Source organism: Podarcis filfolensis (assembly GCF_964270895.1).
Source record: "Podarcis filfolensis genome assembly, chromosome: 4".
Lineage (NCBI taxonomy): Eukaryota > Metazoa > Chordata > Lepidosauria > Squamata > Lacertidae > Podarcis > Podarcis filfolensis.
The window spans coordinates 38,237,055-38,250,365 of NC_139607.1; the positions used below are offsets into that span (position 1 = coordinate 38,237,055).

Consider the following 13,311-nt stretch of genomic DNA (forward strand, 5'->3'; position numbering starts at 1 on the left):
CAGAATAATCTGCACCTAACAAACGTTTCCTTACCTTACTACACAGCAATTAAAACAGGGGTCGCTAACCTTGCTTTTTTAGCTTGAGGACTATATTGGGAAGCTGCAGGCCGCTGGTGATGTGTGACTCTCACACATACACACACAGCAGAAAGCACACATTTTTTTTTTAAAAAAATCAACATTGGCTTTTAAAAACAAGCAAGACAGCAATTCTACATTTGTGCGTATATGTGTACGAGGAGGGACAATCAAGCCTCCCCCCCTCCCCATTTTCCCAAATAGATGAAGAACAGCACTTCCCACAGTGTGACTGCACACAGCCTCATCTTCTAGATCACGCCTTTCAATTTCTCAGGAGACAAGCTCACAACATTTTGGAAGTGGAGGGTGCGGGGAGCCAATCAGCAGCTGTTGCTGGTGAGGAGAGGAGATCAAACGGGAAGCAAAAAAAATAGCAATCTCTCAGCCTTTCCTTTTCCATGAATAAGGCAGGAGGCTGAAAGGACAGGCACCCACCCACACACCCCGTCAGGAAGACACCAGGTGCTTATCCCCCCAGCTGCACTTCCTCATCCGTTCTGTTCCGCTTGGTGTCAGGGAAGTATGCAAGAAAGAAAAAGATAGTGGCTTTTTAATGTGTAATGTTTATTATGTTTTATGTATGTTGCAAGCTGCCCAGAGTGGCTGGGGCAATCCAGTCAGATGGGTGGGGTACAATATTATTATTATTATTATTATTATTATTATTATTATTATTATTTAGTGGCTGCTTCCCTTTCCTCTCGTTCTCATCCTCTCTGGGCACTACAGCATGGAGAACTGGGTCCATTATGAGCAGCTCCCTCCCTCTGGTGCAGCACAGAGAAAGGGGAGGGGAGGTTTGGGCCATCCAGATGTTGTTGTACTACAATTCTCATAATCCCAGGCTGGCTGGGGTCTGATGAAAGATGGAGCCCAGCAACATTTCAAGGGCCACAGCCAGTTCCCCCATCCCTGGCCCAGAATGTTAGCTATGGAAGGAACAGCCTCTTCCTTCTTACCCGTACTCTCCCTTGGGGTGGGGTGCGTGTGCAGTGGTTGGAACTGGGTCCAAAACCCCAATCACCACCCAGCGAGAGAGGGGGGCCTGCCTTATTTTGCCAACAGACTCCCTCTGGATGGCATCTGCTGGACTCAGCCCTTCTTGCTTCAATCCCAAAAGGCAGAGGACATGTGAGCAGAGGGAGCTTTCCGGGGGGAAGAGGACAAGTGGGCAATTATCAAGGGCGACCATCGTTTGCACAGCCCTCTGCTTGTCTTCACTTGTGGGCAGCATGGTGGGAAGGGTTGGGCTCCCTGGACAGAATCCCAACCATTGTGCCACCCAGTCTATACCACAGGAGAATGAGCCAGTGAGGAGGCACAAGTGGCTGCTCACAGTTTCTCCTTGGGTAGCACCATGGCCCCAACCCCTCCTGCTGCCGTGCCTAGAGAGAGGGCGAACAAGACTGGGACCAGCAGGCTTCCCTGGAAGTGGCAGAGCTCAGAGGAAGAGGGATAAAGGAAGCAGCCTTAAACCAAGTCAAATGCTAGATCCATCTAACTCAGGCACGTCAGCACTGACTGGCAGGGGCCAATCCAGATTCCAGGCGGGTATCTCTCCCAAACTTAGCTGGAGATGCCAGAGACTCCACCTGAGGCCTTCGCCATCCAAAGCTGCAGCTGTTCCCCAAGGTGGCAACCAGCAGGGATGGCTTCTAATGGGATTCCTGACTGGGGCTCTTTCCACCTGACACTGCTTTCCCTCTGAGGAAGAAGGGATTGTTGTTGTTTTTACTGCTTCTATCCTCTTTCCCAACCAGCAAGAGCTGCTGATCTGCTTTTCCTTCAAAATGAAAGAGAGGCTGTGAAGCACTCAGGGTGCTTAAAAATACAGTGGTACCTCGGGCTAAGTACTTAATTCTGGAGATCCGTTCTTAACCTGAAACTGTTCTTAACCTGAGGTACCACTTTAGCTAATGGGGCCTCCCGCTGCCGCCGCAGCACGATTTCTGTTCTCATCCTAAAGCAAAGTTCTTAACCCAAGGTAATATTTCTGGGTTAGCGGAGTCTGTAACCTGAAGTATATGTAACCTGAAGTGTATGTAACCACTCTAAAGCACCTGTCAGGGGTGGCAACGTGAATAAAATATTGGGGGAGCAGGTAAGCCCTGCACCACATAATCACAAGATGCAGCGCAAGCACACCATTTGCATGGCAATGCCCATTAACTTTGGAGCACCAAGCACCCTCAAAATATTTTATGGGGGGGCACATGGGAATAGACAGGATTTTTGTTAGGGGGCAGCACCCCAGTCACTTAAGTATTTTTATTTTTATTTATTTAGGGGGGGGGAAGCTTCCCCCTTGCCCCGCTTGGCCCCTAGGAGTTGGCTTGTACAGCGCCCGTTGACTCTCAATCTTGCATCTCCAAGCACAGCTCCATTTTGAGAAGGGGCTCGCTTGCATCTCTCCCGGGGACTTGCTTGCCACGGTGCGAGTGTCTTGCAGCAACAAATGAGAAACACCGTGTGCCTCCGTGCCCACACGAAGTGTCACCACTGAGCAGCCCCCTCCAAGATGGCCTCATGGGCTGCTATGACAGTGAGAATCCTGCCTCCGCCCTCCCGCCCCCACGGAGCAGAAGCCCTGCGCGCCTGAGGGAAAGCAGTGGCGGGCGCGAGGCAGCTGGTGGGCCCCGTCGGCAGGTGCACGGGATTAGCAACAGCTGCTGCTTCCCCAGCTGTTGAGGCTCCGGGCCGCGCGAGGCGCCTTTTTTTCCCGCCCCCTGAGAGGAGGCTGCTCGCTCGCGCCACGGCAAGGAGGCTGTCGGCTTCGTTGCTGCGCCGAGCGGGCCTCTGCGCAGACGCGGAGGCGCTTCCTCCCTTCGCCTAGCCGGCCTGACGCCTCGCCCGCTTAGTCCCAGAGCTGGCCGGGCTGACGGGGGCGCGCGTGCGCGGGGAAGCAAGCAAGCAAGCTAGCAGCTCAGGCGGCGGCGGCGGCAGCAGCAGCAGTTTCATTGCTATCGATGGTGCCGCCGCTGGGAGATGCTGCACGCTCAGCTCGCGGCCGGAGGGGGGTAGGAGCAGCAGCAGCAGCAGCCACCGCCACCGCCTTCGTCGCCAGCTCCTTCTACCGAGGCAAGGATTGCTGCTGGTGCTGGAAGAGACGAGCCATGCCTCCCCTGCTTCCTGGCATGGAGCTGCTGCTGGAGTGAGCGGGCGAGCGGGGCACGAAGCGAGGCAGAGCTCCGGCGGCTGCATGGATGGATGTGTTTAGCTTTGTCAAGATTGCCAAGCTCTCCGGGTAGGTCCTTCCCTCTCTTCACTGGGTCTTTCTTAGGTTGTCTCGAATTCTTTCAGCTGCTGCTGCTGCCTCCTCCTCCTCCTCTCTTGGTCTCTCTGGTCCATTTGGGGCGATGCTGGGCGTTTGGCGCTGGAGAAACGGAAGGGAGTGAGAGGTGAGTCCGCGAAGCCCCTTCAACTTCCTCGCCGCTCCAGCGGAGGTCCTGCGTTTGCTGGCGGAGGGCGCCCCCTCCCTCCTCCCGCCCGAGGCAGCTGCTCTGGGCTCCTGTCATGCAGCCAGCGGCTCCCTATGTGCGCTGCATGGATCATCATGTTGACGATGCTCCTCGACAGGGGAACGTGGGCTTGGGGGGCTTGGACAGTGGTGTCAGAACTCTTTGGCTGAGCTCCAGGTGTAGGTCCTCTTTAGTTCGTGGGCGATTCCCGCACCAGCACTCCAAAAGCTGGTAGGGTGACCCTAGGTGGAGAAAACCCCTCCCCAGCCTTAATTCAGATGCCCTGAAGACCTGCTTGGATGAGAAGGAAAGTGGATCCACAATTTTACGGAAAGCATTATATAGTTTTTAGAAATCTTGTGAATTAACTTGCAATCCGGTCTTGGTTAACTAGCTACCCCCAACTTGGTTACTGAACTGTGGTGGTGGCTCCTTGGTTATCAAGCTGGCATTAGTAAATTAGAAATGTTGCGCACTAAGAGTTGTGGCTTTTTTTTAAGAGAAGATGTGTACCAATGCTCACGACTTTCAGTTCTGCCTTGCATTGGTACCAGCTGATCAGTGATGAGGAGTTAATTGTGTCCTTACTTAGCACAGCAGGTGGAAAATGCATCTTTCCAGAGGATGAATTTATGTGTCTGATACATTCCACCTCCCTCTTCTCTTCTCCCAATAGTAGCTGAATGTTGATCTATTGCTGTAGAAAGGAAAGCTCTTTAGAGAAAAGTTAGGCCTAAGGCTACCCAGAGATATGCATGCACAAGCAAGCTGAGACCATTGAAAGCCATTTCATTGTTGTTAAAAAACAGGACTAGGCTTTCTTGGGGGAAAGGTGTTATGGAAACCACAGACATTCTCAAGGTTGTGGTGTGAAAGTGATCCACCACTTTCATGGTTTTTGATAAGGATAATCTTACTAAAGAGTTTACTTTAGATTGCAACACACTCCGAGTTGCTACTGTGGTCATATATGCTGGTTAACATGCCATATTTACCACTGGTCTTTAGCCATTTCTGAGGTTCTGACTGGAATGAGATGTAGTCAAAGAAGAAAACTCTTGTTGCAGAAGTACAGTGGTACCTCTAGTTACGAACTTAATTCGTTCCAGAGATCCATTCTTAACCTGAAATCGTACTTAACTAGAGGCGTGCTTTCGCTGATGGGGCCTCTTGCTGCCGCTGCACCACCAGCACACAATTTCCGTTCTTATCCTGGGGCAAAGTTCTCAACTCGAGGTAACTCTTCCAGGTTAGCGGAGTTTGTAACCTGAGGTGTTTGTAACTCGAGGTACCACTGTAAAAAGCGGATACGTTATATCAGGGTCTTACAGGTTGTGCACCTGCCAAATTGACAAATGGTTCCTTTATAGTACAGTGTGTACTAAAGTTGGAAAATGCCACAGGTGTGAAACCATATTAAGCCAAGCTGCCTCTCCAGTAAAAGCAACAAAAAAATTCATTGTCTTTATACCCGCCCTCAGTATTTTCAAAGTATTTCTACCCAAAATATCCCCATTACATCTTCCTGTGTCAATTGCTAAGGTTTTTAGCTGTGTGGTTATCCATCTCAGAAGCTACTTTGGTATACTATAAATGGCCTTCTGAGGGTGAGGTAATAATCAGGTTTGAAGCTATGCCTCTCATATGATATTTGCAAAGTTGCTTAACGTTATGAAAGGACCTGACCTATGATGTGCAACCTTATGATAGTGGATTATATCCATTTTATGCTTTCAGAGTCATAAATGATAATTATAACACTTATGTGTATAATGGAACGCCTGATCCCATCCTAAGATTTGCATACTCTAAAAATCTATAGATAGAAATACATCAGGGGGAAAATTTAGATGTATAAATTGGCTCCTAAAATACATCTGGTATTCCTTGTTCAAGATGTATAATATTTTATGATCATCAAATTTGATGGTGGTGGTTAATAGTGCAGTCATCTGAATTTGAATAATGGGGATCAATTGACTAAAAATTGGATGAAAATCCAGAAAAGGAGGAGAAAACTTAGAGGTAGAGGGGAGCAAAGCAACAATGAAGATGTGGGGGACAGCAGAGACCTGACTGAAGGAGAGCAGATGAGGTGGTGGATGAGGGGCAAAGAAGAATGGTGGAAGCAAAAATTCTATGGGAGGAGGACTTGAGACAGGGGAAGTCATGGGAAAATGTGGGGCAAAGTCCTCAGGAAGTATGAATTGAGGGTGGCACTTGCCTGTCAGATCAGAAGTAGTCTTTTTATGGCCATGTTTCCATGAACACACACTTCCATCATTTGGTAGGCATTTTGCTAGTTGTTCCTTGTTGTGTGTACGTCAAAATTCTAAGCATATTTACTTTGACATAAATTTAATTTAAATCGGTGGGACGTATGCTCACATAAGTGTGTGTACAATTAGAATTCTAGTTTGTTCTCAGGCTTGTACATGGATTCAGATGTGAGACTGATCCCTCACAATGCAGTTATCCTATACATACTTAGATGGGAGAAAACAGAGTTGAACTCAGATGCAGGATTGTGCTAACCCGTAAGGCCTATTTCTGATTTTTTGTGCATGAAACACGTTTAATAATAAAAAAGCTGATGAATTATTCTTTAAGACAAAGGATCACTTCAAGTGATAACTGTTATAGTCATGGCATTAGAAGGTCTGTCAGTTGACATCCTATGCCCTTTTAAAATGTGGGGGTTTTTTTGCAGGGAGGGGTTATTGGATTGGTTTTTGTATTTTGATTATGGATTTTGTGGTTTTATATTGTGATTTTATTCTGTAAACTGCCCTGAGACCTGCGGGTATAGGGCAGTATATAAATTTAATAAATAATAAATAAATTTATCAATTACCGTGGACAGTCTTCTTCATATGCAAGGAGCACCTGTGAATTAGGATAAAAACTTCCGTATGTGGAGACTTCCGGGTTCAGCGCGATCGACTAATGGCGGATTCCCTCCGAGCTCCGGAGGGAATCTGCTCAGTAGGGGACGGGTCCTGCCGCGGCGGCGACGCGGGGACCCTCAGAAACCACAGGCGCTGAAGCCTGTGGACCTGGTGACTCGGCGGGCACCATTTGCGCCCCCCGACCCGCGAAGGAGCCTTTTTAAAGGCTTCGGAACGGGGGACAGGGAGACGCGCGGTGCTGTGAGTCGACTGCTCCCCCTACGGAGTGAAGCCGCATGCCATGGTCGGAGAGCGCTGACTTCTTCCTTTGAACATTTGGACTAAAAGTAACAACCCGTGAGTAATACGGAAATTGGATTTAAAATTTCTTTTTTGGATTTGGCACGAGCGGGGAAAGCCAAAGAGGAAGTCCGTCTCCCCGTCTTGTAAACATCTTAAAGCAAGGACTAGATAACTAAGGTTGAGAGAACACCTTCTTCTTGAGAGGATAAAAGTAATTAATTTCACGTTTTGGCAGTATAAGTGACTTTGCTGGAGGATAAGAGTTAATTTTGAGAGTGGAACCGTCACCCCCCCCCCAGGACCCGGGAGCGATCCGTGAGAGAGCCTGTTGAAGAGACATAGAAGATTTTGACAGCTGTCAAACTAGTTGTCAAAGCTGGGGGAAAAAAGAGAACTTTGTTTCTGTTGCCACGGCTGGTTATATTTGTTACATTCAGGTAATAAATTGTTGAAAATAAAGATAAAAAGTTATTTTGACTTTTGGATTGGAACTGGAAGGAATACTAAGTAACCAGAACTCCTCTAGAGGGGGCTCTGGGACATTACAAGAATGGCTGTAAGTGGAAAAATACTGATTGAACTGGAAAAGACTTTTCTTCTTCTGGGAAAATTTCAAGAACAAAGCAATGTTTTGGCTATAAATGTTACAACATTGAATGAAACAGTAAATAAACTTGCTGAAACTGGAAGGGACTTGACTCAAGTCTTTATATCAGAACAAAAAGATTTTGTATCTGAGCTAAAATTTTTTGCAGCTGAACAAGAAAAGAAATCCGAGAAATTTGAGAAAGTGGGGAAAGAGATACATGATAATTTAGAGGGAAAGGAAGGAGGAGCTATAATGTCGCAGATGATTAAGGAGAGCCAGAGGCCTGCTAAGATGGATATAAAGGAAAAGAAGATTGAGATTATGAAAATCTGGTTTGAATGGAAGAATGAGGAATGGAGAGATCTCCTCATGTGGAGATCTGAAGACTTATGGATTACAAACCTGACTAAAGTGGAAGCTGGAGTTTCTGGGACATTTGGACTTAAAAGAAGTAAGAAACAAGATTTGGACTACAATTTTAAATATGGAGGTCTGGCTGGAAGAAACATGGACCTTATTGGGACAGAGCTTCTCCGAGATTTGGTGTTTAATATAAAGGACTATCAAAAAAACCGGCAGAGAGGAAATGAGAGAGACTTAAGAGCCTCGGATGTGAGGTCACCAGGCTGACAGCAGATAGACTGATGGACATTTGTTGGAGCTTGAAACCGGGAAAGGCGGGGAGTGGGGTTTTGGGTATCCAAAGGCTGTACAATTATACTTTGTTTCTATATACTTTGTTTTGTTACTTATATTAAAATGGGGAACTCGTGAAAGGGAATTGGGGCGATCTTAGAAAAAGGTATTAAGAATAAGTACTGATGCATAAAGACTGAGGTTTATGTTAAAATTGGTTAACCAAAAGGATTTAAATATAATAAGGTAAAATTTGGGGATAAGAACTCGCTGAACTAAAAATTGAATTGGAATACAAGAAGGGGAGGTGTGGGGAAGTCAAGGAAATATGTTATTGAAAGAAAGGAATGTAATTATATGTGTGTTTTTTTATTTTTATTTTTATTTTTTGGTTTTTTCTTTATTTTTTGAAAATTTCAATAAATATCTTTAAAAAAACAAAAAACTTCCGTATGTGAACTGGTTGTGTTCATCTACAAATACCAATATTTGTAAAAATGGTCTCTTTTTTGCCTAAAATTTTAGCTTTGTTAAGTGTTGTCTGGTGGTGTGGAGTACAAGATTGTTCCTTACCAGCAGGCTAATTCAAATTACTTGAACTCAAATGCATTGGTTTTTAATGATGCTTACTCCCAAGTTTCTGTGGAATTTAAGCAGCAGACCCTTATTTTTTTTTAGGATAGTTGATCTGAGATCTTGCAGTCTTCTATCATTTCATGGGTAGTTTTCTACCATTTTAGGACCATAAAACAGGAAGAATTTTTTCTGTAGCAAGTTGTGATGAATACAGTTGCCTTTGTGTCACATTGCACATGTTGCCTTATATCAAGTCAAATTGTTGATCCATCTAGTCTAGAATAACAGTAACAGTCAAGGATTTTAGACCAGAGACTTTCCCAAATCTTACTGGAGATGCCAGAGATCAAACATGGGACTTTCTGCATACAAAGCATGTGCTCTGCTACTGAGCTATGGAGATTGATTAAGTAAATAAATAAGTAAGTAAACAAACAAACAAACAAACAAACAAACAAACAAACAAACAGTATGCATATATGAGAACATGTTTTAAGTACTGTAAATGCTTTCCCCCCTATGGCCCAGGAATAACTTCACAACTGATCGCATTTTATTTTTCTGCATAATGGAATTAACCACATATCTTCTTTTGAGGGAACATAAAGCTAATTTCAGTGGCCAGTTTGCTTGTGTTTGGATTTATAAAATTGTTTCTATTAAAACTAAAGTAAAACGTGTCTTTAGAGAAAGGAAAACTGCTGGCGGTGTTAATGACTTGACACAGGGAATGAAGCCTGGGTCAGATGCCCCCTTGATGTCTCTGGAAGCAGAAGTGGTTTGGGGTGACCCTCTTCCCTCATTCAGTTGTTTTGAAAGCCTTCATTCAGACATGGCAATATTCTGGACATAATTAAGCTTTGCGAATACAATTGAAATTGGTAGTTGATTACCTGCCCACACATAATTAATACTTAATTAATGACACAGTAGTGACTCAAAAAAAAAAAGAAGAAACAACAACTTTTCCAGTTTATTAGTTTTCCCAGGTGGAGCGGCTGTTTATAAACTGCTGTAGCAGCACCAATGCAACTTCTCTCTATAGATACAAGCTAGGGAGTTTTGATGAAAGATATATTTTGCTATGTAGATTGCACTGTTAAAGTCCTATCACATGGTTTGTTTATTTAGAGTTGAGTTCAGTTGAACCTACTTCCAGGAAATTGCATGTAGGATTGTAGTTTAAATCTACAATCCTACGCTAAGTTATTTATGTGGGAGTTAGCCCCAAAGAATGCAATGGGACTTGCTTCTGAGTAGCTGCTGTTTATGCTGGATTTATCTTGAAGCATTTCTGTCTCCAGTTGCTAAATAAACTACACACACATTACTTGTTAAACTGAAGAAGTGCTCTAGAATGCTCAACATTGAAGCTTTGTGCATGTAGCATGACATTCTAAGTTGTATCTTGTATCTTGTTGTATCTTGTTGGTGTACCATATACCGTATGTTGTATTTAAAGGATAGTGAAGATAAAGCCTTTAATTGTATTTCTTAAAGTTGTGGTGCCAAAACTTTTTGTGAAGTTAAAAAATGAAAAACAAGACCTTTTTTGTCGTGACTCCAAGATTACAGAACTCCCTTTCCATGGAAGTGTAGAACTCTGCAGATCTTCAGCTGTGCAAATCTTTAAGTGAGCTTTGGAAAATTATTTCTTTTGGGCTGCTTTTTCCTGATTTAGACTTTTATTTTATGAGCACACATAAAAGAACTTTTTTTAAATGTTTAATTTTTCAGCTGCTAGAATATCTACTGATGCTTTATTTTGAACCGCCCTGTGTTTTCTTTTTTGTGTTGCCACCTAAAATTCTCTGGTTTGTTTTGTGTTTTTCTTATATGGAAGCCATCTTGTGTGAGTGGTGCTTGAAAACATGACATAAATAAGTTTATAAGCAAATTTAGCCCCAAAGGGCTATGTTGTTTAGCCTTCTTTCATTTCCACACACTGCTGTCATTCAGTAGTTGAGAATGGGTCTTCTGCAATGCTAGAAGGGGACATATTTGACCAGTGACTTTGAACTAACTGGGATTTTACTGCCAACTTTATGTGCCATTTGGTTCAAGCATTATATGATAGCATTTAAATCTAGCCTGACCATTATGGAATGCTTGATAAAGAGGGGAAAGGGTTGCATGGGATTTGCTGGATTTTATTCAGTGTAGGCATATGCCAGGAAAGAGCTTGGTTCTATTTAGGATCAATTTGTTCTGCACTTAGCACTGTTAAATTGGCCAAGACGATTTTAGTGCTAAGGGTGCTTTTCATTGCCTGTAACATGGAGACACTTTGAAGGTAGGTTTTTCTTATTTAGTGTCATTTTCAGTTATTATGGTATGCCAGCCAATTGTATTTTAAGCCTGAGCCTGAAATTATAAATGGATTGTAGATATTCTCAGGTCTGCTGGAAAGAATTGATGTTCTATTGCATTCTCAACAATTTTCTGAAATAGGGATTACTGTGTATATCACAATTTAGCATCTAAGTGATGAAAGTAAAAAAAACACAAAAACCTAGAGTGGATACATGTAAAGATCCGCTCTTTATTCTCTAAACTGACAGTGCATTACTATGTATAAAGTGAATTAATGCGCAAGATCAAATATGAAAAGGTAGAAAAAAGGGACTCTTCAAACAAGTAGGGCTACTCTTTAGATATGTTTATATACAGTTGAGGGACATCATTGCTTAAAGAGCCCTCCTTCTCTTGTCTGCAGTTTCCTTGGAGTAACATGCTCCACAGCACCTTATCCAATTTATGGTGGCATGAGCAGCTGTGGAATAGGGCCACAAAATGATGCATGGGAGCTCATTCTCTGTCGTGTATGTGTCTAATGTTGCATGATTGTAGAGGGAAAAAATGTAATATGGGAGTAGAACACCATGAAATGCAGTATGTACAGCTCTTGGCGTCTCTCTACACCAATCAAATGTATGCAAGATAAGCACATGACCCTGCACAAAAGCACCAACTGGCTGACATCTAAGCAGATGATCTCCACTGCTAAGAAGAATTGGGAAGGGAAATCACTTTCATTTAGAACCTATATGGTGCAAGCTTTTTCAGAAGTCTCCCTGAGCTGAACTGAAATTCCCCTGAGTGTGCTTAAGAGTATATACTGCAATGGAAACATCATAAAATATGCTGACCAAACCTTCAATAAACTTTTACAAATGCTTTAGTGTTTTCTGAAACTCAACTTCAGTCTTTTCCTAGTTTAGGAGATAGCAAAGATAAATGTGAATAAATAAAAGTAACAACACAATAATTATAAATAACACAGTCCTAACCACGCCTACTCAGAAGAACGTTTTGCTGAATTCAGTGGGGTTTAGGATTGCAGCTTGATAGTTGGATAAGTTCTAAAAATAATAGCATTATTGTTCCTCAAAATTTTATATTTAAATGATAAACGTTGAAGATTTTGGATTGGATTAATAGCAGAGTATGAACAAGCTCATTAGGATCAAACATGTTCAGTAGAATCTTTCATTTCCCCACTTTTTATCAGCTCACCCATACATCAGACTTTGATTTTATTATGCAATTTGTATATATTTGTATTTGTTTCTCATCTGTGCTGTAAGCCACCTTGAATTCATGTAGCTGAAATGCATAATATATAACTTTGAAAAATATTTAACTTATTAATCAATTAATAAACTAACCCTCATATTATAAATCTCCTAACGTATCTTTAATTGAAGTGTTAGGCCTATTTGTAAACATGGTGAGTTTCCTCAAGTGCCAGAAGATGCAACATTTTTTTAAAAGTGTAAAATATAATATATATTGAAAGTAGATGTGAATTTTCATAATCCACAGAGGAAGAAGGCAACAACCCTAAGGCAGAAACTTAGAAGGATGAGAGAAGCCATACTGTATACTTTTGGCCTTGGGGCAGTTATGTTCTTCTGGAACAATTTTACTGCTTGGGTTACAGTGTGTAATTAATTTTAAGGAAAAGACAACTAGTCTGAAGAAATTTTGCTATTGAGTTCAGCAGAACAGCTGAATGCAAAATAGAACCAAATTCACCTTCTCTACAGAGCTGGGTCAAGATTGCAAGCAGTACGGCTGTAACCATCACAGATTGCATTTATTCAACGGCATAGCTTTGGAAATCAATACAACCCTTGCCAGGCACTTTGAACTGGAAGCAGAGGCAGATTTAGGGCAGAACAACCGGTTCCCCAGCACAGGCTACAGGGGCCAATGGGCACTGCCTTGCTTCTTCTCAAAGCCTAGTTAGGTTCTGGAAAGGAGGCGCGAGGGCACCATGACCCTGCCAGAGCCTCACTCCTCCTTTCCAAAGCCTGGCGCCTCCCTTACCTGACTCTGGAAAGGCAGCTTTGGGATGGGTGAGGTGTGTATGTGTGTCAAATATTGGTCTTGCACAGGGCGCTATATCACCAAGGTCCATCCCTGCTGTATTGACCGCGATATCAACTGGGTTCATAATACTAATACAAAAAGTTTACTCATGCAATATAAAACAGTCAGTCAAGCAGTCATTCCATTTGATGTATGCCTGTAGGTCTGAAAACCATGCCCTCAAGTGTTAATGCACTGTTTGCATTCCAGACATCCGAACCGTATACGCTTGTCAGTGTAAGATCCTCATATAAATTCATTCTTTGAGGTCTTGTGGTGCCTTTCCCGTTTTATGAATGCAATCCTAAATACAGTTGTTGGAGAGTAACCTCCTGCCCCAAGTTCAGTTGCTTCTAGAGATGGGAAGGCCTGGAAAAAAACCAGAAAAATTGGCCTTCCCATC

General features: G+C 43.3%; 1 protein-coding gene across 2 annotated transcripts in view; it reads left to right on the plus strand.

Moving 5' to 3' along the window:
- Nucleotides 1–2,891: 2,891 nt before the first annotated feature.
- The window catches only part of FRMPD4 (FERM and PDZ domain containing 4), a 216,760-nt gene continuing 206,340 nt past the window's right edge, over nt 2,892–13,311 (plus strand). For both annotated transcript variants that reach the window (XM_083612102.1, XM_083612099.1), the window contains exon 1: nt 2,892–3,328. In XM_083612102.1, the coding sequence (XP_083468228.1) occupies nt 3,288–3,328 (41 nt within the window). In that variant the 5' untranslated portion in view covers nt 2,892–3,287. The remainder of the gene's footprint in view (nt 3,329–13,311) is intronic.